Source organism: Trichechus manatus, unplaced genomic scaffold (genome assembly GCF_000243295.1).
Source record: "Trichechus manatus latirostris isolate Lorelei unplaced genomic scaffold, TriManLat1.0 scaffold00095, whole genome shotgun sequence".
In the NCBI taxonomy this organism is placed as follows: domain Eukaryota; kingdom Metazoa; phylum Chordata; class Mammalia; order Sirenia; family Trichechidae; genus Trichechus; species Trichechus manatus.
In genome coordinates, this window is record NW_004444031.1 from 4,306,028 (window position 1) to 4,331,781 (window position 25,754).

A 25,754-nucleotide genomic window follows, 5' to 3' on the forward strand; every position below is an offset into this window, starting at 1 on the left:
TTTTCTAAGTTTAAACCACTCTTTTATTTCTTCATATCACCTGGACTTACTCTCCATATGAAAGATCTATGACTACATTTTTTAGTCCCTTTTTTGTTTTAATGTTGTCATCTTTTACATACTGACGTCTCTGTTTCCTTATTTTCAGTGTTTTAGCTTTGATTTATTTTTGTGACTTCCCTATCTGGGTTGATATCTGGTTGTTCTGTCCTGTGTTCTAGTCTTGGGTTGTTATCTACTGTTATTGATCTTCTAACTGGAGGACTCTGTTTAGTATTTTTTGTAATTCTGGTTTGGTTTTTGCAAATTTCCTAAACTTCAGTTTGTCTGGAAATGCCCTAATTTCGCCATCATACTTGAGAAACAGCTTTGCTGGATATATAATTCTGAGCTGGCAGTATTTTTTCCTTCAAGGCTTTACATATGTCATCCCACTGCCTTCTTGCCTGCATGGTTTCTGCCAAGTAGTCTGAGCTTATTCTTATTGACTCTCCTTTGTAGATGACTTTTCTTTTATCCCTAGCCACTCTTGAAATTCTCTTTCTCTTTGGTTTTGGCAAGTTTGATTATGTCTTGGTGACTTTCTTTTGGGATCTAGCTTATGTGGGGTTCGATGAGCATCTTGGATAGATATCTTGTCATCTTTCATGATATCAAGGAAGTTCTCTGCCAATAAATCTTCTACAATTATCTCTGCATTTTCTGTTATCCCCTTTGTTCTGGTACTCCAATCACTTGTGTTATTTCTCTAGGGTTCCATATAATTCTCAGGTTTTCTTCTTTTAATTCTTTTATCTGATTTTTCCTCAAATAAGTTGCTGTCAAATGCTTTATCTTCAATCTCACTAATTCTGCCTTCCATTGCCTCAATTCTGCTTCTATGACTTTCTAGTGAGCTGTCAAATTCTGAAATTTTATTGTTCATCTTCTGGATTTCTGTTTGCTGTCTGTCTACGGATTCTTGCAGCCTGGTCACTTGTCATTATGCTCTTCTGTAATCTTAAGTTCCTGTATTGCTCTGTGTGTTCCTTGGATTGTTCTGCATATTGTTGATCTCCTTCCTGATCTCTTGAAGAGTTCTATATATTAATCTTTTGTATTCTACCTCTAGTAATTCCAAGAAGTTCTCTTCCTCTGGAAAACTTTTTGATTCTTTGTCTTGGGAGCTTCCTGAAGCCATCATGGTCTGCTTCTTTATGTGATTTGATATTGACTGTTGTCTCCGAGCCATCATTAAGTTATTGTATTTATTTATTTAATGTTTGCTTACGTGTTCTAGTTTCTTGTTTTGTTTTGTTTTGATGTGTCCAAATAGGCTGCTCATGTGAGCTAGTTTGATTACTGGTGCATCTGAAGCTCTAACAACCCATCACCAGGTGGTTACATCTGTTACCAGGTATGTGAGCCCAGGAGTCCATTTACTTTTCTTGTATGGATTCCGCTCAGGTATCCAGGTAGTCAATCACCAAGTGTGTGGTGCAGGCTCTCACCTACAGTCCTACATGGGCAGGGGTGGTTGGTGTAGGCACAGGTATCTAGCTGCAGTAGGGGTGATGCGCTGAGCAAGGCAGGGGGCTGACAGCTACCCGAGTGTCTGGGAGGAAAGTGTGTCACTGTTCTCTAGAGTACATAAGTGGGTGGGTTTTGCAGTTGGACCATGGTCCAGTACTGTTGGCTGTAAGGACTCAGAGGCACCACTTATTCCTGGACCCGTCATGGGTGGCTAGGTGGCATGGGTGAAGCCACCAGTCCTCAGACCCCTGATGTGGGTAGGGGAGGAACCTGCTTAATGGGCAGTGTTGTCAAATGTCACGAACCTGCCACTCCCCTATATAGCTGATACAGTTGAAGTTAGGCTTTAGGTATATACTCCATTGTAGTGTGTGATGAGGGCCTGTGCTGTTGAAATGGGCCCACACAGGTCTACGCAGGGGTGAAAGGCATTCAAAGTCCGTGGGCGCCTTATGCCTCTGCCTAGGCAAAGGAACTGAGCCTACCCTGAGTTCTCAGCTTAGGGGAGCTGGCAGAGTCTTTTTTTTTTCTGTTTGTTAATTTGTTCCCTCTCCAAGGCCAAGACAACGGCTCAGGGGGCGTGACGGGTCCTACTGCCAGCCCAGGGAACATGGCAATTGCTGAAGCTAGCATGGGACCTGGTGCAGTGCAGGGAGGGGGCAGGTAAACGGAAGAGAGATTTTTCCCAAAAGGGGTGTTTTCTGATCCGTGCGATAGGTCAGACGCACATACTTATCTTTTGCAGATTGAGTGCTGCTTTTCACCAGTTCTGAAGGCTCGAGTAGAGTCTCTGCTGCTCAGTCTCTCCCGATACGGAAAACATCTCCCGACCGCCACTGCTTGCCTCACCACACACGCCAGCTGATCCAGCCTGAATGGTGCCGGCTGCCGCCAGGTCAGGTCTGGCAACTCCTCCCTGCTTCCGAACCATCTCTCCCTCCCCCTGCCGCTCAGTCCGATTCCTCAACTTTGCCTTTGATGTTCAGGGCTTCTAGACTGTCACATATAATCAATTCGCTTTGTTGTAAGTGGGACCACAGGAAGTATCTGACTACTCCACCATCTTGGCCTCACCTCCCACATCCTGATTTCTTAAACTGCTGCTTCTGTGGGCATGATAGTGGATCCAAGTAAAACAACAACCTTGGCAACTTTAATCTTTACTCCATTTACCAAGATGTTGCTTACTGGTCCAGTTGTGAGAATTTTTGTTTTAAATTGAGGTGTAATCTATACTGAGGAGCCCTGGTGGCGTAACAGTTAAGAGCTGGGCTGCTAACCAAAAGGTCGGCAGTTAGAATTCACCAGCTACTCCTTGGAAACTCTATGGGGCAGTTCTACTCTGTCCTATAGGGTCGCTACGAGTCTGAATCCACTCCATGGCAACAGGTTTGATTTGGTTTTTTTGAATCCATACAGAAGGCTGTAGTCTTTGATCTTCATCAGTAAGTCCTTCAAGTCTTCTTCACTGTCAGCAACTAAGGTTGTGCCATCTGCATAACACAAGTTGTTAACGAGTCTTCTTCCAATCTTGATCCTGTGTTCTTCTTCATATAGTCCAGCTTCTCAGGTTGTTTGCTCAGTCTACACATTGAATAAATATGGTGAAAGGATACAACCCTGACACACACCATTCTTGACTTCAAACCACACAGTATACCTTTGTTCTGTTCGAATGACTGCCTCGTGGACTACATTCCTCATGAGTACAATTAAGTGTTCTGGAATTCCCATTCTTTGCAGTGTTATCCAAAATTTTGTTATGATCCACAGTAGAATTCCTCTGTATACTCTATAAAACACAGGTAAACATCCTTTATTCCCTGCTTTCAGCCAAGATCCATCTGACATCAGCAATGATATCCCTCATTCATGTCCTCTTCTGAATTCGGCTTGAATTTCCGGCAGTTCCTTGTCAATGTACTGCTGCACCTGCTTCTGAACGATAATCAGCAAAATTTTACTTGCATGTGATATTGATACTGTTCAATAATGTCCGCATTCTGTTGATAATCCTTCTTTGGAATAGGCATCAATATGTACCTCTTCCAGTTAGCCAGGTAACTGTCTTCGAAATTTCTTGGCAGAGATAAATGAGCACTTCCAGCACAGCATCTGTTTGTTAAAACATCTCTATTGGTATTCTGTTAACTCCTGGGACCTTGTTTTTCACCAATGTCATCAGTACTGCTTAGACTTCTTCCTTCAGTACCATCGGTTCTTGATCACATGCTACACCTCCTAAAATGGCTGAACATCAATTCTTTTTGGTACAGTGACTTGTATATTCCTTCTTTTGATGCTTCCTGTGTCGTTTAGTATTTTGTCCATAGAATTCTTCAATACTGCAATTCAAGGCTTTAATTTTTTCTTCAGTATTTTCAGCTTGAGAAATGCAAGTATGTTCTTCCCTTTTGGTTTTCTAACTCCAGGTCTTTGCACATGTCATTATAACACGTTACTCTGTCTTCTTGAGTTGCCTTTTGAAATCTTCTGTTCAGCCCTCTTACTTCATTCATTATTTCTTCCATTCGCTTTAGCTACTCGATGTTCAAGAGCAACTTTCAGAGTCTCTTCTGAAATCCATTTTCGTCTTTTCTTTCTTTCCTGTCTTTTTAATGACCTTTCGCTTTCTTCATGTACGATGTCCTTCATGTCATTCCACAATTCATCTGGTCATCAGTCATTAGTGTTCAACGCGTCAAATCTACTCGAGATGGTCTCTAAATTCAGGTGGGATATACTCAAGATCGTACTTTGACTCTCGTGGACTTGTTCAAATTTTCTTCAGTTTCCACTAGAACTTGCATATGAGCAACTGATGGTCTGTTCCACAGTCCAGCCCCTGGTCTTGCTCTGACTGATGATACTGAGCTTTTCCATCGTCTCTTTCCACAGATGTAGTCGATCTGATTCCTGTGTATTCCATCCAGTGAGGTCTATGTGTATAGTTGCCATTTATGTCATCGAAAACAGGTATTTGCAATGAAGAAGTCTCTGGTCTTGCCAAATTCCATCATGTGATCTCCAGCGATGTTTCTATCACTAACGCCATATTTTCCAACTACTGATCCTTCTTCCTTGTTTCCAACTTTCAGATTCCAATCACTGGTAATTATCAATACATCCTGATTGCACGTTTGATCAATTTCAGACTGCAAAAGTCGGTAAAAATCATCAATTTCTCCATATTTGGCATTAGTGGTTGGTGCATAAATTTGAATAATAGTCCTATTAACTGGTCTTCCTTGCAAGCATATGGATATTATCCTATTACTGACAGTGTTGTGGAGCCCTAGTGGATCAGTGGTTAAGAACTACAGCTGCTAACCAAAAGATTGGCAGTTTGAATCCACCAGCTGGTCTTGGAATCCCTATGGGGAAATTCTACCCTGTCCCCTAAAGGGTTGCTATGAGTTCGAATTGTCTCACCAGAAGTGTGGTTTTTTTTTTGGGGGGGTGGGGCAGCCAATGCACTTCAGGATAGATCTTGAAATGTTCTTTTTGACGATGAACGCGATGCCATTCCTCTTCAAGCTGTCATTCCCAGCATAGCAGACCATAGGATTATCCAATTCAAAATGGCCAATACCAGTCCATTTCAGCTCACTAACTCCTAGGACATTGATGTTTATGCATTCCATCTCATTTTTGACAATTTCCAACTTTCCTAAATTCATACTTCATACATTCCACATTCTTATTATTAATAGATGTTTGCAGCTGTTTCTTCTCATTTTGATCCATGCCACATCAGCAAATGAAGGTCCCAAAAGCTTGACTCCTTCTACTTCATTAAGGCTGACTCTACTTTGAGGGAGGCAGCTCTACCCCAGTTATATTTTGAGTGCCTTCCAACCTGAGTGGCTCATCTTCTGACACTAAACAACGTCCCACTGCTATTCATAAGGTTCTCACTGGCTAATTTTTTTCAGAAGTAGATGGCCAGATCATTCTTTCTAGTCTGTCTTAGTCTGGAAGCCGAGATGAAACCTGTCCACCATAGGTGACCCTGCCGGTATTAGAATGCCACTGGCACAGCTTCCAGCATCACAGCAACACGCAAGCCCCCACAGTATGACAAACTGATAGACACGTGGGGACTATATTCCATGCATAGTATAAACCCTAAAGTAACCAGTAAAATAATAAAAGTTACAGCTAATAAGTCAACAAAAGAGACAAAATGGAATTATAATATTCATCTAATCCAAAAGGAGTTAGATAAAAGGAAAACAAAGAACAGAAGAGACAAACAGAAAATGAGCAAAATAATGGATTTAAATTAACTCTATCAGTAATCACATTAAATGTAAACAGTCGAAACATACTTAAACTACAAAGATACACAGATTAAAAGTAAAAGGATAAAAAAGATATACTATGCTAATGCTAGTTAAAAGAAAGAAAGCTGGAGTGGCTAAGTTAATAAAACAAAGTTGATATTTTAGCAAGAATACTGCCAGAGATTAAAAAAAAAAAAAAAAAAAAAGGTCATTCTATCATGATAAAAAGGTTAATTCAACAAAAGGACATCATAATCCTAAACATTTACACCTAGTAACGGAGCTCAAAACACCTGACATTTAATATAACGAGAGAGAGAAAAATCACAATCATAGAGGCTACAATAATTCTCAGTAATTGATAAAAAACATGTAAGGATATAGAAGACTTGAGCAACACTATCAGCTTGACCTAACCGACCTTTATAAAACACTCCAACAATAAAATCAGAATGCCACATCCTTTTCAATTGCACTTAGAAGATTCTCAAGATTCATGGCCATAAAACAAGTTTCAATACATTTCAAAGGATTCAAGTCAAGACAAAGTACAATCATACTTTAGAATTAAGTCAGAAATCAGTAACAGAAAGATATCCAGAAAATCTCCAGCTATTTGAGGAAACAAAATTTGCAAGTAACATGCAAATTAGAAAGCATGTTAAAGTGAATGAAAATTGAAACAAAACACATCAAAATTTATGAGATATTACTAAAGCAGTACTTAGAGGGAAATTAGTGCCCTCAGCTTCTGCCTTAATAAAAAAAGAGTAAATTAAACTTAAAGTAAGCAGAAAAAAAGAAACCATAAATATCAGAAAAGAAACTTAACGAATCAGAAAACAAACATAAAAACCAGAGAGGAACCTCATCCATTGTTGGAGGGAATGTCGAATAGTACAGCCATTCTGGAAAACAGTTTGATGGTTCCTCAAAAAGTAGAACACAGAATTACCAAATGACCCAGCAATCCCAATTCTAGGTACATAGCCAGAAGAAGTGAAGGCAGGAACGCAAAGAGAAACCTGTACATCAACATTCACTGCAGCACTTTTCACAACAGCTGAAACGTCCATCAATAGATGGAAGAATAAGCAAATTGTGGAATATACACACAATACAATATCATGCAGCTGTAAAGAGAAATGAAGTTCTGACGCATGCCACAACATGGGTGAACCTTCAAAACATTATGCTGAGCAAAATAAGTCAGTTACAAAAGGATACATATTGTATGATCTCACTTATATGAAATAAGCAAATATACGGAAACCAAAGATTACTAACGGTTACCAGGAAAGTTTTTGTTGGGGGGGGGTGGAGTCGGGGGGGGGGGAACTGAGTTTATGTTAATGGTGGTGTAATATTTTAGATGAGGACAGCATTAATGGTGGAACATGAAAAAATGTAATCAATGTAACTGAGTTGTAAATGTGGAAGTTGTGTTGGCCAATGATCTGCTGTGTATGTTTTCACCACAATTTTAAAAAGAGTAGAAAAATTTAAAAAACAACAACAGAGAACAACTCCAATCTGGTTCTCTAAAAAGATTAATAAATTCCATCAATTTAGCCAGACTAATAAGGAAACTAACAGAAAAGACACAAGGTACTAATATCAGGGTTGACAGTGGGGACATAACTTCAGAATATACAGATACTAAAAAGATAACAAAGGAATGTTATGAAAAACAAAACAAAAAAGAACAGTCCTGTATCTATTTTAAAAATAGGATTAAAGAATTATATTCATGAAATACATTCAAAAGATTCACTTAATTCCGTATTTTAACAAAAAGATAAACAATATGATCACTTCAATACAATTAGAAAAAGCAACAGACAATATCCAATACTCACTTCTGATTAAAAAAACTCTCAGAAAACTACAAACAGAAGGGAATTTCCTCAATCTGATAAAGAGCATCTAAAAGCAACAACACCTACAGTAATATAATGCTTACTAGTGTAAGGTTTAGTGTTTTCAGGAACAAGAAACAAGAAACAAGACAGGAATGTCTATTCAACATTGGATTAGAGTCTAGCCAGTGCAGTAACAAAAGAAAAAGCAGTAAAAAGCATCCAGTTTGGAAAGGAATAAAGATGTTTTTCTGTGTCTACAACATGAATATCTATTCAGAAAACCCAATGGAATCTATAAAAAAAAGTTACCAAAATAAAAGAGTTTAGCAAGATTATAGGATATAAGATCAACACACAAAAATCAACTGTATTCCTACAGTAGCAATAATGAAGAATTGAAATTTTAAAATATACCCTTTAAAATAGCATCAAAAAACATGAAATACTTATGAATAAATATGATAAAAAATGCATAACATTTATAATGAAAATTATGAAACGTTGCTGAGAGAAATTAAAGAAGACATAAATATCTCTCCACAGGTCCCTGGGTGGTGCAAGGGTTTTGCGATCGGCAGCTAACCTAAATTAAAGGTTGGGAGTTCAAACTCACCCAGTGGCACTGTAGAAGATAGGCCTGGCAATCTGCTTCCATGAAGACTAGAGACAAGAAAACCCTATGGAGCAGTTCTACTCTATAACGCGTGGGGTCACCACAAGTCAGAACTGATTTGATGGCAATGGGTTTGGTTTTCGGGGGTTTTTTTTCGGTTAAATCTCTCTCCATAAATGGAGTAGACGCTGGTGAGATGTCACAATATTGAGTGTTATTAAATTGTCAATCTCTCCAAATTAATGTACAAATCCAATGCAATCTCAAGCAAATCCCATCAGTCACTTCCGTGGAACCTGACAAGCTGACAATTTCACAACTCATAGTGAAATACAAGATTTAAAAACCATACCTTTTCGAATGGCTAAAATTAAAAAGACTGAGCATACCAAGTGTTGACAAGAATGTTGAGAAACTCACACTGCTGGTAGAAATGTAAACTGGTACAATGACTTCGGAAAACAGTTTCATAGTTACTTAAAAAGTTAAATCTACACTACCATGTGATCCAGCCATTCCACTCCTAAATGAAAGCACGTGTCCATACAAAAACTTGTACACGAATGTTCATAGCGGCTTTACTTGTAACAGACAAAAAATGGCTATAACCCAAATGTCCATCAGTAGGTGACTGGGTAAACAAACTGTGGTACATGCATAGCAAGAAGAAGGGATAAACTAATAATACACCCAAAATCATGCGTGACTCTAAAATAATTACGCTATGTAAAAAAAGAGGAAGATAAAACCTATACTGTGTAATTCCATTTATATAGAACTCTAGAAAAAGCAAATTAATCTACAATAACAGCAGATCATTAGTTGCCTCAGGAGGAGAGTATCTTGGACAGGTGGGAGCAAGGCATTACAAAACAGCAGAGGAAACTTATGGGGCTGACACCTACGTTCATTATCTTGATTACGATGGTTTCACAGACTGTATATACTTTAAATATGTGCAGTTTATTATACGTCAATTATACCTCACTAAAGATATTTTTTTAAATCTGCATTGATTTAACTTTGGATAAAACTTCCATAAGCAGTTGATTGTGGCAAAGAAACATGAAATAATTCTAATTACACTAAAAATCAGGAGTCAAAAAACTAAGGCTACAGGCCAAATTCAGCCACGCCCATTCATTTCTGTACAGTCTATGGCTCCTTTCTCTACCACAGGAGAGCTGAGTAACTGCAATGCAGACCTGCAAAGCAAAAATATTTAACATATGGCACTTGACAGAAAATGTCTCCTGGAGGCACGAGCGGACCGCGGCGAAGAGAACCAAAGGCGAAGTTCCTGTTTACACTGCGTAGACAGCTCTACTGCAAAGATGGTCAACGTACCTAAAACCCGAAGGACTTTCTGTAAGAAGTGTGGCAAGCATCAACCTCACAAAGTGACCCAGTATAAGAAGGGCAAGGATTCCCTGTACGCGCAGGGAAAGAGGTGCTATGATAGGAAGCAGAGCGGCTATGGTGGGCAGACAAAGCCAATTTTCCGGAAGAAGGCTAAAACCACAAAGAAGATTGTGCTGAGGCTTGAAAGTGTTGAGCCTAACTGCAGGTCCAAGAGAATGCTGGCCATTAAGAGATGCAAGCATTTTGAGCTGGGAGGCGATAAGAAGAGAAAGGGCCAAGTGATCCAGTTCTAAGCTTTTTCTTTTTAATTTTGAAAAATGTCAAAGCAATAGAAAAATTACCTGTAGGAAAATACAGTGATAGTCTTTTTCAAAAAAAAAAAAAAAGAAAATGTTTGCTGACCTCTGCCAAGTATCAATTTAAGAGATTACACGATAAAATAAACTGTTTCAATTATGAAACCATTTTAAGAAGGAAAGACCAATGTGGTAACAGAATCAAGAAGCCTTTCCAGAAAGCACGATTAGCACAATGGCTTCGAAACCTCCCATCGTAAAACATGTCCACGCATCATCTTCTTTTGAACTTAGGGCACAGACCATATAATGAACAGAAGAGGTAAATGTAAACATGCATCAAAAAAACTCACTGCCCTGCGTCGAGTTGATGCCTACTCACAGCAACCCTACAGAACAGAGCAGAACTTGCCCCACGGGGTTTCCGAGGCTGTAATCTTTACAGAAGAAGACTGCCCCATTTTCTCCCATGGAGCAGCTGGTGGGTTCAAACCGATGATCTTTCAGTTGACAGGCAACTGCTTAACCACTGTGCCACCAGGGCTCCTTTTAAACACGGGTAGCATATTAATATTCCTTTTCCATGTATACCTATGCGTGCCTAAACTGTCTACTTTCTACTAAATGAATTCTTACCTAATCTGTTCTGTTTGTACAATTCCTTCTTTGTGACCCTCCAAACGGGCAGCCAATCTCTCTTTATCAAGGCGCACACACTCTTCATCCTGGAAATAATCACTGATCAGTGAATGGTTTAAATTTTTATTTAACTTTTAGTAGGAAAAAACACTTAACAAAGCATTTTCTTAAAAAAATTACAGCCTACAAAGTTCTAGGGAAAACTGGCCTTAAGTCCACTGTAAAAGAACTTTTAGTTACACTCTTATTACACAAATATGGTAATAATAAATAACGTTGGTTTACATAAGATTAGAACTGACTGAAAGTTTACAAAACAACTTGTTTAATCACTATTTTCTGATTATAAGTGTACTTCCCATAAAACAGCATATCTACCTTTATTGAGAAGACATACAACAAATACCTTCTCTTTGAGAAAGTTTATAACTAAGTTTTATAAAAATCCTTCACCACAGTCAAAAATTTCATTTTGAATCTAGATTTTCTTCATCTACTGCTACAGGTGCTGAATCCCTCAGCACAGATCAAAATAGTAGAAGTTAAACTTCAACAGTTTTCAAAACATGTTTCTCAGAGCATTAAGGGTTTACTGCAAAGTGTCCCACTGGCCACTTCAAGATCTTATCTGAATTCAACCTTGGTAGCTAAGCTTTTATCTAAAATACGTATTAGGATTTCAGGTAAGATTTTGTCTGAAAAGTGTTTCCCTGCTTAAAAACAAGACTTAGTAAGAGATCTAGTTCAACACCCACAGCCTACAAATGAGAAAACTGAGGACCAGAGTGTCTGTGACTAATAAAATACAAAATTTTATTTAAAAAAATCAGTATATTCAAGAGATCCAGAATGTTGGGTTTTAAATAATGCCCTAATATTCTACCATGCTAAAAAAAAAAAGAAAAGAAAATCTTAAAACGGACACATCAGCTGAAATGAATACAAGGGTAGTATTTTAGCAGATGCATTAAAGTTTCGCCATTTGTAATAAAGGTATTAACAAAGATTGCCCAAGTTCCTTAGGAGACTACTAATTTTAAAGATAAATGCAGTCTAAATTTTAATCCAATCAGAATTCATGCCTTCAGGTTTCACTCTCCTAGTATAATGCCTTGCAGGTCCTCAATATATATTTGCTGAAATGAAAACTGTTTATGTGACACAACTGTCTGTGAAGTACATTTCAATGTTACATATGCTCTGAAAATAATTTTATTATGTGATTTCCTGTTGACTTTTCAAGTTACTGGAATCCCAGCAAATTAACATTGCTGACATGCTGTAATTTTTCACATGATTAAACTGTTCAGGTTTTTCTAAATAAATGGTATCCCTAAATTCACCTGCTTTGTTCACAGTGGGTCACAAACTCCTTTCATGCAGGAAGAATTGGTGAAATCTTCAGTTTTACTGCTACAAAATTTGTACCCAGTGCAATGGAATGGCTAGGAGACAGGCTGCCTGGGTTCTAATCTTGGCTCTGCAACTTAGTGGCTGTAGAAATTGCAGTAAGTCACTTATCCTCTCTAAGTCTATGGTGACTCACAGATGAAATGTATAGCACCACCAACTTCAGGGGGTTGTGGTAAGGACTAAGTGCGTCAATATACATAAAGTACTTAGAACATCACCTAGCACAGCGTAATAACAAGTTTGTTATCATTACCCAAAAACTGCCATGTTCATGTCTGAGTATGCTTCACTATTTTAACATAAAATTTTATCACTGATGTTACTGTATTTCTTACTCAAAGGTAACGGCATTTTTAAGGTGGCTTCTATTTCACATGAACTATCATTATTAACAAATATTCCCCTTGCTATAAAATTCTGTAAGAAATTTGTAACCTGATGTCAGTATTTTAATGACATAACGACAATAAGCACTTGCTGTTTACACTTCTTAAGAGTGAGGCAAATTCCCACACCACTTTTTTCCAAGGGCAGGCAGACTACAGCAGAAAGGCCAAATCTGGCCAACTGCCTGTGTGTGTGAAGTTTTACTGGAACACAGCCACCTGTTCATTTACATATTACCTATGACTACTTTTGGGCTAAAAGCAGTATGGAATAATTGTAACAGAGAACATACAGCCCATAGAGCCTAAAATATATTTACTATCTGCCTCTTTTCTATAAAAGTTCTCCAACCCCTGGTCTACTCTAATACCTTCATCAACAGGATATAAAAGGCAAAGAAAATTAAGTGATTTGTCCACCACATAGCTTGTATATGAAACAGTCAAAACTATAATCTAAGCTACTTACTGATCAACTATTCTTTCTACTAAACAACTCTCCCCCCTAAAAAAAAGCTCCTAGGAATACGAGGGCAGAATTCTTGTTACTACACAATTCCATTTCAGTAACAATATAAATCACCTTTAAAATAAAATTCCATTACCTCAATTCGCGGTTTCTTTGCTTCTGCTAAAACTTCATCTGCAGCTCGTTTAACTATAAGAAAAAACAAATAAGTAAACACACAGCCTTGGGATGGATTTTTGAAAGTTCTACACAAACATGTGACAAGACATACCTTGAGTAGATCGCTGTAGACCTATTTCTAGGGGGGCACTTCTGTCAATACTTGCTGATGTTGCTGTAAATTTAAAAAGATTCAGTGAGAGATCAATATTTAAACACAAACATTAGATATTACTGAGTGAAATGTTCAATATTTGCTGTATTCCTAACTTTCTATATGATGATTTCCCTAAGTAAAAAATAAGCTTTAAAGCCATTTTACAAAAATCATTTTATTGGAAAAGACTAATCTATTTTAGAAGGAAAAGGAACCCTTGTGGCACAGTGGTTAAAGTACTCAGCTGCTAACTAAAGAGCCGGTGGTTCAAACCCAACAGCGGCTCCATGGGAAAAAGATGTGGTGCCGTCTGCTTCTACAAAAGACTTAAAGCCTTGCAAACCCTATGAGGCAGTTCTACTCTGTCCTACAGGGTCACTATGAATCAGAATCAACTCAACAGCAGTGGATTTGGTTTTTGGTTTTATATTAGAAAATATATAAAGGATAAACTATTTTTAACCATTTAGCTTACAAACTGTTGAGATGATCTGACTGAAATTAACTGGTCACTTCAAACACTTCAGTATCACAAATTACATGCATAAAAAGTGTATCTAAAAAAAAATACGTAAGTGTATATATGTGAGGGAAAGTTTTGTGATTTTCTTTAAGTTAGCATTCACTTTAAACATACAATTTGTAATTATAACTGGTCAGAAAAAATTTTTTAAGCTTTTTTTTTAAATTGTAGTTTAAGTGAAAGTTTACAATTCAAGTTAGTCTCTCATACACAAATTTATACATACACTGTTATGTGATCCTAATTGCTCTCCCTATACTGTGACAGCTCATTCCTCCTTTCCACCCGATTTCCCGTGTCCATTCAGCCAACTCCTGACCCTCTCTGCCTTCTCATCTCACCTCTAGACAGGAGCTGCCCATTTAGTCTCATGTATCTACTTGAGCTAAGAAGCACACTCTTCAAGAATATCATTTTATGCCCCATACTCCACAGTCTAATCTTTGTCTAAAGAGCTGGCATCGGGAATGGTTTTAGTGCTGGGTTGACAGAGAGTCCAGGAGCCATGCTTTCTGGGGTTCCTCCAGCCTCAGACCATTAAGTCTGGTCTTTTTACGTGAATTTGAGTTCTACACCCCACCTTTCTCCTGCTCCATCAGGGACTCTCTCTTGTGTTCCCCATCAGGGCGGTCACTGGTGGTAGCTGGACATCATCTAGTTCTTCTGGTCTCAGGATAATACAGTCTCTGGTTTATGTGACCCTTTCTGTCTCTAGGGCTAATACTTTCCTTATGACTTTGGTATTCTTCATTCTCCTTTACTCCAGGTGGGCTGGGACCAACTGATGCATCTTAGATGGCCGCTCGCTAGCTTTTAAGACCCCAGATGCCACACACTAAATCGGGATGCAGAACATTTTCTTAATAAACTTTGTTATGCCAATTAACCTAGATGTCCCCTGAAAGCATGGTCCCCAGAACTCCACCCCTGCTACTCTGTCCCTCATAGAGTCTGGTTGCATTCAGGAAACTTCTTAGCTTTGGTTTAGTTCAGAACTAGTAGGAAAAATTTAAATTATTTTTAATTAAATCATTTAACTCTTGAATGGCTCAATATAAAAACAGTATATACCTATCCCCATCCACGCTCCTATTTCCCACCACCCTCCACAACCACTGATAGTCTCTTGTATGTCCTTCTGGAGTTTCTTTCTGCAGATTAAAAAAAAAGCAATATTATTATTTGCCCCTTTTTACACAAAAGGTAGCATAGACACTATACTGCACCTTCTTTTTTTTTTTTTTTTTAACCTAACAATGTATCTCCAATATTCCTCCATTATCAGTATGTGGAACATTTTCTTAACTCTTTTTTACAGCTACAAAGTATTCTGTTGTATGAATTAACTATAATTTAACTAGTCCTCTATTGATGGGCACTTCAATCCTAAGTCTTTTGCCATCACAAACAATGCCACAATGAGTAACTTTGTACGTGTCATCTTGTACATTTCCAAATACACCTGTATAAAAAAGTCCCAGAAGTAGGATTTCTATGTTAAATGTGTAACTATAAAAAACTACTGCCAAATTACATCAATAGGGGTTGTATACTGAAGTATCTATTTCCTTATGGCATTACCAGAGTATATTATCAAACTTCTGGATTTTTGTCTATCAGGTAAAATAGGGTATCTCTTCACAATTTAAATTTGCAGTTCTATTACAAATAGAATTGAGCATTTTTCATATGATTTTATTACTTTTTCTGTGAACTGTATGACCATAATCCACTGGGTTTTTGGTCTTTCATACATATGTTTCCACAACTTCATATTAGTGAGGCTGGTCCTTTTTCTATAACATGAGTTGTAAATATCTTTTCCCCACTGTCATGCCTTTCTATGATGCAAAACTTTACTTTTAACAACATATTAATTCGATAATGCTGTCTTCCCCCTATTGTGACATGTCACTTTAACCAGGTTAAACTCACATACGTACTTCTAATCTAACAGAAAAAAATTTTGCTCTATTAGTTTATCTATTCATTCATGCTTTTTAAATTGTTAAGGCTTTATTATAAGTTCTAAACTCTAGAATGGCTAGTCTTTTCTCATTGCTTTTCTCTAAATTTTTATGACGCTGTTTCTTTTACCAAATAAAGTTCAGAATCAGTTTGTCTAATCCTACCCTTCCCTCCAAAAACACTGTAGGGATTTTTACTGAAATCATGTTAAAGGTATAAATTATATAAAGAACTAAGATCTTTAAGCCAGTATGTCTTTCTAAGAACATGGTCTGTCTTATCATTTGCTCAACTGTTTTGTTAAACCATTAAATCAGCAATTAAATAATTGGCGAAGAAATATCTAAAAACCAAAATCAAACCCACTGTCTTCAAGTTGCTTCTGACTTACTGTACATGACACTACAGGACAGAGCAGAACTGTCCCCATAGAGTTTCCAAGGCTATAATCTTTACAGGAGCAGATCACCAGGTCTTTCTCCTGTGGAACAGCTGGTGGGTTCAAACCACCAACCTTTCAGTTAACAGCTGAGCACTTCACCAGTGCACCACCAGGGCTCCTTAAAGCAATATACCTGATAACTAAATTTATTTGTCTTACAGCAGAAAGTGTAGGAAATGAAGTGGATGGATAAAGGGCAACTCTGTTTTGGATTCTGAAAAGGAAAACCATTTGCTCTGAAGTACTCACCCCAACTAGTCTATTTATCAGACTCACCTGAGACACGTATTAAAAATTAGAGAATCCTAGATCCTATACTAGACCTTCTGAAGCAAATATAATTATTTTTAATAAGTGTACCACATGATTCTCATGATTTAAAAAGTTGGGGAAACACTGCTCCAAAAAAATTAAATTTGATTTGATTCAAAGGAAAAGCCTTTCTATATCCTCCCCATTTCGATCCTTCTTCATAGCAGAATTGGGCCCCCTCTTCAGTCCTCCCGTGGTTCTAACCCTTTATCAGTCTACCTTGCAGGCCAGTGAAATGCTGAAGACAGAGATTTTGCATTTTGTAAAGCACCCAGCACAATACCTGTAAGAATAAGCACTCAGTAAGTGCTTGCTGAATGCTGAATGAAGATAGCACAGGAAGACAACACTCCTGATGATGATCTTTCCATTATGCACAAGATTTTCTGTACAAATCAATCTTACTGCTTAAAGCCATGGAGAAGAATATGTGACAGGACAGCTGTTAATGACTTAAAGGTAGTAAACTCCACCCCAGGGAAGATGAGACCAAACGTTCTACTATATCAATTTATTTGTATTCTGTAAGACAGCAAATTAATAATCATTCATTTATTCATTTAAACACTACTATGTACCAAACACTGTCCTAAATGCCGAATATTTAACAACAAACAAGAAAAACAAGTTTCTGCCCACTTGGGGTTTACTCTCTAGTGGGGGAGGCACACGATATATAAGTAAATAAATATACAGTTTCAGGTCAAAGAAAGGGATTTGATTAAAAATAAATAAATCAGGACAGTATTATACAGGAGAATGGAGAGAAGCAATCTTATTTTATCTTAATAACATAGACATAAGATAGAGTTGTCAAAGAAGTCCTCTCTGATGGAACAAGAGTTGAACACAGATCTGAATGAGAAAGTGAGCCATATGGCAATACAGAGAAATTAGAACTCAAGACAGAGGAAGAGCACGTACAAAGGCTCTAAGGTTAGAACGGCTAAAAGACTGATGAGAATGGACTGCTGTGGGCAAAGATTAGTAAAACATAAGGTCACAGAGATTTAGACAGAAGCAAGATTACACAGGGTCAATATAGGGAGAATGCACTTTATTCCAAGTATGATGTCACTCTGACTCCTATGCGGAAAATACACTACAGAAAACAAAGAACGGGAACTTGCGAGGAGGCTATGGACTTGTGAGGAGGCTACGGACTTGTGAGGAGGCTATGGACTTGTGAGGCTACGCAACAGTCTAAAGGAGGAGGAAGGAATAAGATGGGGGTATAATGGTCAGAAGTTGTAAGACTTTTAAAGATAGAGAAAAAAAGACTTGCTGTCGGAATGGATGTGTGATGTGTGAAAAGAGAATCCAAGATTTCTGCAGGTTTTTTGGCCTAACCAACTGCATGAATGGGATACACCGGGGGAAGAACAACAGACTTGGGTGTTTTGTTTTGGAGAAGAGAAGGAGAGAATCAGAGAATTCTATTTTGGACATGTTAAATTTCAGATGCCTATTAAACAGCCAAGGGAAGACGCTAAGTTTGACAGTGAATTTATAAATATGGAGCTCAGGGAAGAAGTCAGTGTCGGAGATAAACTGAAATTCATCGGCATATGGAAGGTATTAAAAGCATGAAACTAGAAGAGGTCACCTAAACATTAAGCATTAAAAGATAAAGGAAAAAATTCAAGTCTTAGGGAATGTTAAGAATTAGAACTCAGGCACAGAAGAAAGTAAAGCAAAATAGACCGAGGATTAGACAATGAGTAATAAGAGAACCAAAACAGTCTAGAGCTCCAAATGTGAAGGGAAGAAAGGCTTTCAAAAGGATAGGTGACAGTATCAAATGCTGTTAAGAGCTCAAGTAAGCTGCTAGTAAGAGAGACTACGGATTTGTAACCCTTAAGTCAGTTGCTGACCTTACAAGAGTGATTTCAGCAAGATGGCAAGGATGAAAGTCAGATATGGGTGGATTTAAGAGAGAATTAGAGGTAGCAGTGATACCATGCCAACTCTTTAAAAGAATTCTGCAATAAAGGGAAGAAACAAAATGGAGCAGTAGATAGTAAGAATGTGAGGTCATATTTTTTTTTTTTTAAAAGATAAAAGATATTACTGTATGTCTGTATTCTAAAGAGAATGACAGAAAGAAAAAAACTAATGATGCAAGAAAGAAATAATAACTTACAGAGATAAAGTCTCTCAGTGGGTAAAAGGAGATGGGACCCATATACAAGGCAGGCATGACTGGCTTTAGGCACAAAGGTGTGCATTCACTGTAACAGGAAAGAAGGGTGAGTGAATGAACACAGCCACAGATAGGTCAGTTAATTTTTTAGGGAATATAAATTCTCTTCCCACTGCTTCTCATTTTATAGGAAAAAAAGAAAAAAGAAACACTGTCTAATTAACAGTGACAACAATTTAAAAACTACTCACATGCTTCACCATTGAGATAGCCAAGTAGATCTTTTCGGTCAGGTCTTCGAACCACAGGAATGTTTTCAGTCTGAAGCAAAAATTTAAATTAGATACGAAATCAATAACAACTATATGAAACTTAGGAAACATAAATATCATATAACATCTGAATTTTATTCCAACATATTTTGATAATACATATTTAAAATCTCATTTGCAGAAAATGACTAGGCTGAAAGAACCAAATAGAAATCTTGAAAACTTTTTAAACATCAATTTGTGACAGCTTTATTTTTTAGGTTCTAGCAAGATACACCAAATATAATTATTAGAAATGAAGCAACAACTCTTTCTTCTTCAAAATATCAATTCTAGTCTTTCTTCCCCCCTTTGGCTTATTTTAAGTATTTATTTTTTAATTGTACTCATGATGGTTTGCACATTTGGGACAAATACCTTTTCAGTCCCACTGCATTCTCACTTCATACAGTATTTCCAAAGTACTTTCTTTTCTCACACACAAACCATACTTCCTCCTCAAAATATTTCATTTAAACTCTTTCAAATAAACCAAATTAGCCACTAAAATTAAATTTTTATAATTAACGACCGATACGTGTTGTTCAGGAATGAGAAAGTTTGGGAGGTTATGCAAGGAAATGTTAGCAGTGGTTGTCTATCTTCTACATTACATATTTCTTTTTTATCCTCGAGTGTGTATAAATTCTGCAAGCAGAGAGAGGAAAGAAGATAAAAAAACAAATCTGAAAAATGTATCTTAGTAATATGGATAACTTTTCTTTAATCTCTTAATTGGCAAACTGTAAAGAGGTAAGCAAAACAAATAAAATTGTACACTTTAGGTACCAACTTATCTTTGGACAACGAATTCAACGAATTCTGTAATTACCACAATTTTGCACTTCATTTTTCTAATGTAAACAAACAGCATGGTGGCAGGAGTATAAAGTTAAAATCCCTTTGTCACCCTATATGAGCAACAATGAAGTAACAACAAGAGTCCTTAGAATCTCTGGCCAATTATCTAATACTGAGTAGTGAGTACATTTCACTGAACATATTCCCCAATGATATAGATGAACTAGATTTCATCAATTAAAGAATAATCTATATTCCCATCTTCAAAAAAAAAGTCAGGTTAATTTTAATTTTTGCCTATGAATATAAATGTTTAAGAGCCCACAAAAGTTTTTCTGTGCTTATGTTTTTTTTTTTAAACCAGTCTACCTGGAATACTATAGTTAAAAGATCTGAATTTTCTTTAAAATACTGTTTCTAAGTCTGATAACATAATTAATCGTTTGATCACTACTGAATAATGCACACATTACAGCCAAGTGAAAAAGACATAACGTACCCAAACTAAAGTAAGAGCTTTGCGTCAGGAATACCTATTTGGAGCTATGGGTCAAGAATACTTATTTCAGGAGTGGTCTGCTCACAAGAAAGAGCAAATTACATAAAGGAGTTAGGAGAAAACAACCTCAAATTCGTAGAGCCCTAGCATTTTAGAATTCTGTCTTTTAAACTTGTCAAAAATATAAGAAAAATAAAAGAGGTAAATCTTATTTGACCAAGGCTCCTAGTAACAATTATAGCCGTCAGTTATGTCCTACAACCATTCCACAAGAAAAATAACCTCTAAATCTAGGTCAAGCATCTGGATCATCTTTATTACCCCGAAATGATTGGTTATGTCCAATAAAACATCCTTACTGCCTAACTCATATTTTAAAGATTTAATGTGAATTAAAACAACTGTATACACAGAGATGCTGCCATTTTGCCCCACAAATGCCCAAGTAATTTCACTCTAATTTTATTGTCTTTGTAATAGGTATTTAATACTATGTATTTCTTGCTCAGAAAGCAGCAGTCTTACAAAGCTCATTAGATACTGGGAGACTTTCCCAATCACTTTAAACAACAAGGTATCGTTTGGAAACGACATCTCACATAAGCCAGAAACAGCCTCAACATAACTACTGGGAGAAAGGGGAAGGTTACAGAAGTAAATTTTATCTTAATGTCCTTTGGCCAGTGTTAGATAACTTAAAAAGTGACTCTAGTAATAACATATATGCTGATGATGTTTGTGAAAAGTTTGAATGAAATTGTTTCAAGAACTGTAAGAACTGGGAAAACAGTACTTACAAATTAGTACATTTCATATTTAATTTTAAATATGTAATTTTAAGTACATTAAAACAATAAATACTAAGAGCAGGCACTTAATTATTTCATTTATCTCTCTAAAAAAATTTATGTTCAAGTTTATCAAAAGAAACTAGGGGAGGGGTCTCATTTGGAAAATTAAATATTTTTCAGGGGCATTTTATTAGGATATTTATGGCAATCTGCCATGTCTCACAGCTATTATACCCAAATAACTCTAAAGCCTTACATATTCATTGTAATATGCTGCTTCACTACAGATGAAGAATCTCATCATCCTATTCTCTGTGAATCAAGCTCTTTTCAAGTGTTTCTAAAGTTTCTTCTGAGTAATAAATATTCAAAACTGAGATGAAAGCAGGCAAAACTGAAAACAAATTTATCAGGAGTATATGGAAAAGTTTTATTAAACTGATCAAAAGTTAACTTTTAAAAGCTGTCTGTTAATCTTGATTCTGTCTTATGACATTAAAAGAAAAAAGTTTTCTTGAGATTAGCGTTCTGAATATCTGGGTTCTACCACCAGCACATAAATTCTTAGAGAAAAAAAACCTATAAATAGCTTTAAAGCTTTTACTATATAAACATTATCCACATTCTATGTGGAAAAAAAAAAATCACAGATTAAAAAATGTCTATAAATCACAGACAGTGGCCCAATTCTGACCCTCCGCGGAGCCCTGGTGGCACAGTGGTTAAGCATTTGGCCGCTAACCAAAAGTTCGGCAGTTCAAAGCCATCAGCTGCTCCTTGGAAACCCAACAGGGCAGTTCTACTCTGTCCTATACGGTCACTATAAGTCAGAATCAGCTCGACAGCAACGGTTTTGGTTTCTGTTTTTTTTTTTGATGAGACCTTCAAGCAGACAAATTCATTCTTCTTGATTTGAAACACATAAGGAAAGTTATCCATGTCAATTAATATCTAACATTAATTCAAAGAAGCAATTCTAAAATGAATTCTACTTACGGCTGCACGTCGGACATAAACAGGATGAGAAAGGTGCACATTGTTAAGAAGAAATAAGATAGAATCCAACGTGTAATACTCTCTGGGTTGGCCTTCCTTTCCAGTCCTGAAATAATTAAGGCAAGATTTTTACTAACAATTCTAATTCAACTCTTTGAGCTTAACCTAATGTACTCATTTATGTATCCCCACTTTGCTGTTCAACAATGGATTTAAAATAGCTAACCAAAATACACTAACGTATATAAATCAACTAGGTAAGTTAAACTGTCATTAGGACAAAAAGAACACAAAGAAAGACAATGAGAAAAAGGAAGAAGAAAGGAAAGCACACAAAATTCACACTCTTAGGTACTGTAAACTTTTTTAGAATTAGGCCCAAATTAGGCTCAGAACTTTGTCAACTAGAAGAGAAACCTAACCAGTTACAGATTAGGGAGAATTCATAAGAGAAAATAACCATATTGCTCAGGAGAAGCACCCCTATGACTGGTGCTAAAACTTAAGACAAATTTATCTTATGGCTCTTACTAAGGTAGATACTGCTAAACAACATCCTCAACAACATTCTTACAGTAAACACAGCAATGAATTTCAGACATATGATTTTTATGACATCCCTCAAATTAGACCAATGACGTAAATCAAAATGCAATTGCACCTGACACAACTGGGGATGCAACCTCTCTAACTCAAGCACATATTACTTCCTCAACCAATGTTAGCATCTGATTCCACTCCTCCTACTTCATTCTCCCATCCTGAAGTGAAAAGTTCAGTGTATTATTTGAATTCATCTGAACGCAGCCCACTGTAATTAGCCCTAAACCTACTTACCTAGCTTCTACTCCTGTTTTTCCTTTAAATCAATGTATTTCAAGCCACATATCACTATACTACGAAATCAAATACTATATGGGTAACAACCAGGTTTTATTTCTGATGATATAGAAAAGAATAGGAAAACAACAATGCACTGCATGCAGTATTATTTAACACTATATATATTTATGTAGGTATATAAATGTACACATTTATACATGCACATGGATGCAGATGTATATAGTAAATGAAAATATATTTCTGGTTTGATTTGTTGTTTTGAAAGTTTGAAATCTGCTGTTCTAAGCATTCCTTTTTCACTGGCTTCACCAGATTGTTATCTGTCAAAACATTTACTTTCTACCTCTCATGCCTTTATACATTCAGTTCTATCATCTTGGAAGACCTAACCCATCACTTCACTCACAGAATTCGTACCTATTCTTTAAAACTCATTCCTTTAAGAAAAATTTATTAGAAGCCAACACGCCAAACTGGTATCTATGAAACTTTTCCTAATATCCTCCCAGCCAAAAGTGATTGCTCTCTTTTTATGAGACAAAAAGCACTTCACATCAATTTATGTGTTATCTCCTCTACTCAGATTAAGTAAACCACCTTTGAGGCAGGGACCAAGATCTTAAGAATTTTTCTATTTCTCACATTAATTATTGAACTGCCCTGCACCCTGAGTACTCCTTAACAACTTTTTAAAGGAAAAATTAAAAATTCAATCAAATGTAATCCTGTTTATGCAAATTATTTTGAAAAGATTAAAATTTTTTTAAAAAACTCCTCACAGTAAACTCAGAATATCATTTCATCCACATTTCATAAAGTTAATCAAATCATAAGACCTTGAAATAAAAATAAAAACAAAAGAACCAACAAACAAAAAAACTAAACTACCCTTAGCTTTCTGTCAACACTTCATAAAGCCCACTGTCTCCCATCACTCTATCCTCCATTCAGTCAAACAAAATGAATATGGAAGTCCTAGTTCAAGGTTGTAACGCCCAAATGAAACACCAAAGAAAGTGGCACCACTAAAATGGCCCCTAATGATTATTAGACCTGTATCTAGATGTTTTGCTGAGTGATTTAAATTCAAGAAACCCCACATGGATCAACATTCCAAGCCATTTTTTTTTTTTTTTAAACTCACAATTCCCAAAATCACACACATCATCAATTTCTTACTTAGACTTCTAAACGCTCACTCCATTCCATTACTAACTTTCTCCCTTAGGAAACTCCTGCCTCCACCTCTAATACAGATTTTGTTGACTCTTTCAAATTCATCTAATCTGTTTCCGTCGTAACTTCACACAGTTGATTCCCTTCTCTCTTCTTGAGGGATCCCCCGTCTCCCACACGAAAGGGGAAGAAATAAACCAGGAGCTGCAGGGCCAGCGGAGACACTTGTAACACATGGCAGCCTCAAAAAAGAGAAAGAAAATAAAGAACAAAAAGAGACCGGCACCAGACGATGTGTTCCTTTGTGCACCTAAGTTCAGGTATATTTGTGGACCAGCCCTACACGTTACTGGCACTCGATACATACCGATAAAAATGAACGAGAAAAGTCAGAAATTCCCGTGGTACCTTTCTCCTTGCCTTCCTCAATTTTAAAGAGATGGAGCATTCCAGACACAGCTCCTCACCGCAAAAGTGCAACTTCTGCTCAGCAAAGAAACTTTTTCCAGGAGCACCTAGTTTTTCCCCATCCCCAGGGGAAACGGGGGGAGGGGTTAGGAAAGAGGTCACCTGGGGGCGCCCAACTCTTCTTTGCCACCCTGGGCCACAGCCATACCAGACTTACCCCCAAACTACATAGTTGGTCTTGACATTCTTGGGCCAGGAGAACTCCCCGAAGATTACTTCGTCTCCCTTCACCACAATCTCCTTCTTCTGAATGTTGTACTGTCGCAGGACGCTGAGCACGTCCGCCATCTTCCCCCCCCTCGCCGCCGCCGGACGCGGGTACCGCCGCCGCCGCCGAGCCTGCCTCCGCCTTCCCCCGTCGCCTCGCCCTCTTCCTCCTCCTCCTCCGCCGCCGCCGCCGCCGCCGCAAACCAACAGCAGCAGCAACTAACAGCCGTCCTAGCCTACGACAGCAGAAGGAGCAGTAACCACCCAGACCGCCGAGGACCCCGCGCTATAAGGCAAGGCCCCGCCGCCGGCTGCCCGCGGAGAACGCCTGACTGCACGCCTCCAGCGCTGCACGGCGGCCGCCAGGGGGAGCCGCGACCGCCGGGGAAAATGCCCCTACCAGACTTCCACTCGGCACGGAGCTGACTCCCGGCACGGAACGCGGAGCTCAGGGACACCGTGCCCACGTACGGCGCACGTACACGGAGCATTGCCGGGTACCCGCGCACGCGCGCGAAGCACGTTTATCATTCCCCGCAGCGCGCACTCCACAGCCGACAGGTGCGCGCGCACCTGCGTGGCTGGTGCACAGTTCTATCCCTGGAGAGCTCATTGAGCCCTCTAAGACCAGTCTTGAGGGCTGCTAAAGGTTCTCGCGTCCCTACTTTGGCGAGGGTGGAGATTGGCCAAGACTTTGCAGAAAAGTAGGGTTACCCTCCCATCTAGATATGACCCAGATATACCAAAAGGCCTCTAGATGTTAGTGATCCAGATAAACTCCTTTAGAGGACTGTTTTTGTAGGTGGATTCTCATAATGGAAAAGACCAAGTACCGCAGAGCTCAATTCCGGGCACCACTGTTTATTAGCTGCTGTTTGACTTTGGTCAAGTTACATAACGTTCTCTCACAGCAGCATCAATTGGTTTAATGGATACAATGGGGTTACCATATGAGTATTAGCTTCAGGGATGTTATGAGGATTATATGAGAATAAGGTGAAAGCGTCTAGCAAATCATCAAAATAACATAAATGTTGGATTTACACCATCCATTCTGTACATGGAGCCCTGGTGGCGCAGTGGTTAGGAGCTACGACTGCTAACCAAAAGGACGGCAGTT

General features: G+C 37.8%; 2 protein-coding genes across 3 annotated transcripts in view; one reads left to right on the plus strand and one right to left on the minus strand.

Annotated features, from left to right (window-relative positions):
- Positions 1–24,886, minus strand: part of CDC73 (cell division cycle 73) — a 151,701-nt gene extending 126,815 nt beyond the window's left edge. The window contains exons 1-8 of one of the 2 annotated variants that reach the window (XM_023737010.1): positions 24,585–24,886; positions 21,941–22,046; positions 18,794–18,863; positions 16,683–16,806; positions 14,749–14,828; positions 13,110–13,172; positions 12,975–13,027; positions 10,568–10,656 (exon numbers count right to left, since the gene is read on the minus strand). In XM_023737010.1, coding sequence (XP_023592778.1) covers positions 10,568–10,656; positions 12,975–13,027; positions 13,110–13,172; positions 14,749–14,828; positions 16,683–16,806; positions 18,794–18,863; positions 21,941–22,046; positions 24,585–24,715 — 716 coding nt within the window. In that variant the 5' untranslated portion in view covers positions 24,716–24,886. The remainder of the gene's footprint in view (positions 1–10,567; positions 10,657–12,974; positions 13,028–13,109; positions 13,173–14,748; positions 14,829–16,682; positions 16,807–18,793; positions 18,864–21,940; positions 22,047–24,584) is intronic. The other variant, XM_004382550.2, reaches the window with a different exon arrangement.
- Positions 8,209–10,366, plus strand: LOC101361959 (60S ribosomal protein L36a-like). Its single transcript, XM_023737011.1, has one exon. It carries the CDS (start codon positions 9,503–9,505, stop codon positions 9,926–9,928), a length of 426 nt encoding a protein of 141 aa, XP_023592779.1. The 5' UTR covers positions 8,209–9,502; the 3' UTR covers positions 9,929–10,366.
- Positions 24,887–25,754: the final 868 nt, after the last annotated feature.

Coding starts and splice junctions, on each gene's coding strand:
- LOC101361959 (XM_023737011.1), top strand. CDS start 9,503: ATGGCACTTGACAGAAAATGTCTCCTGGAGGCACGAGCGGACCGCGGC.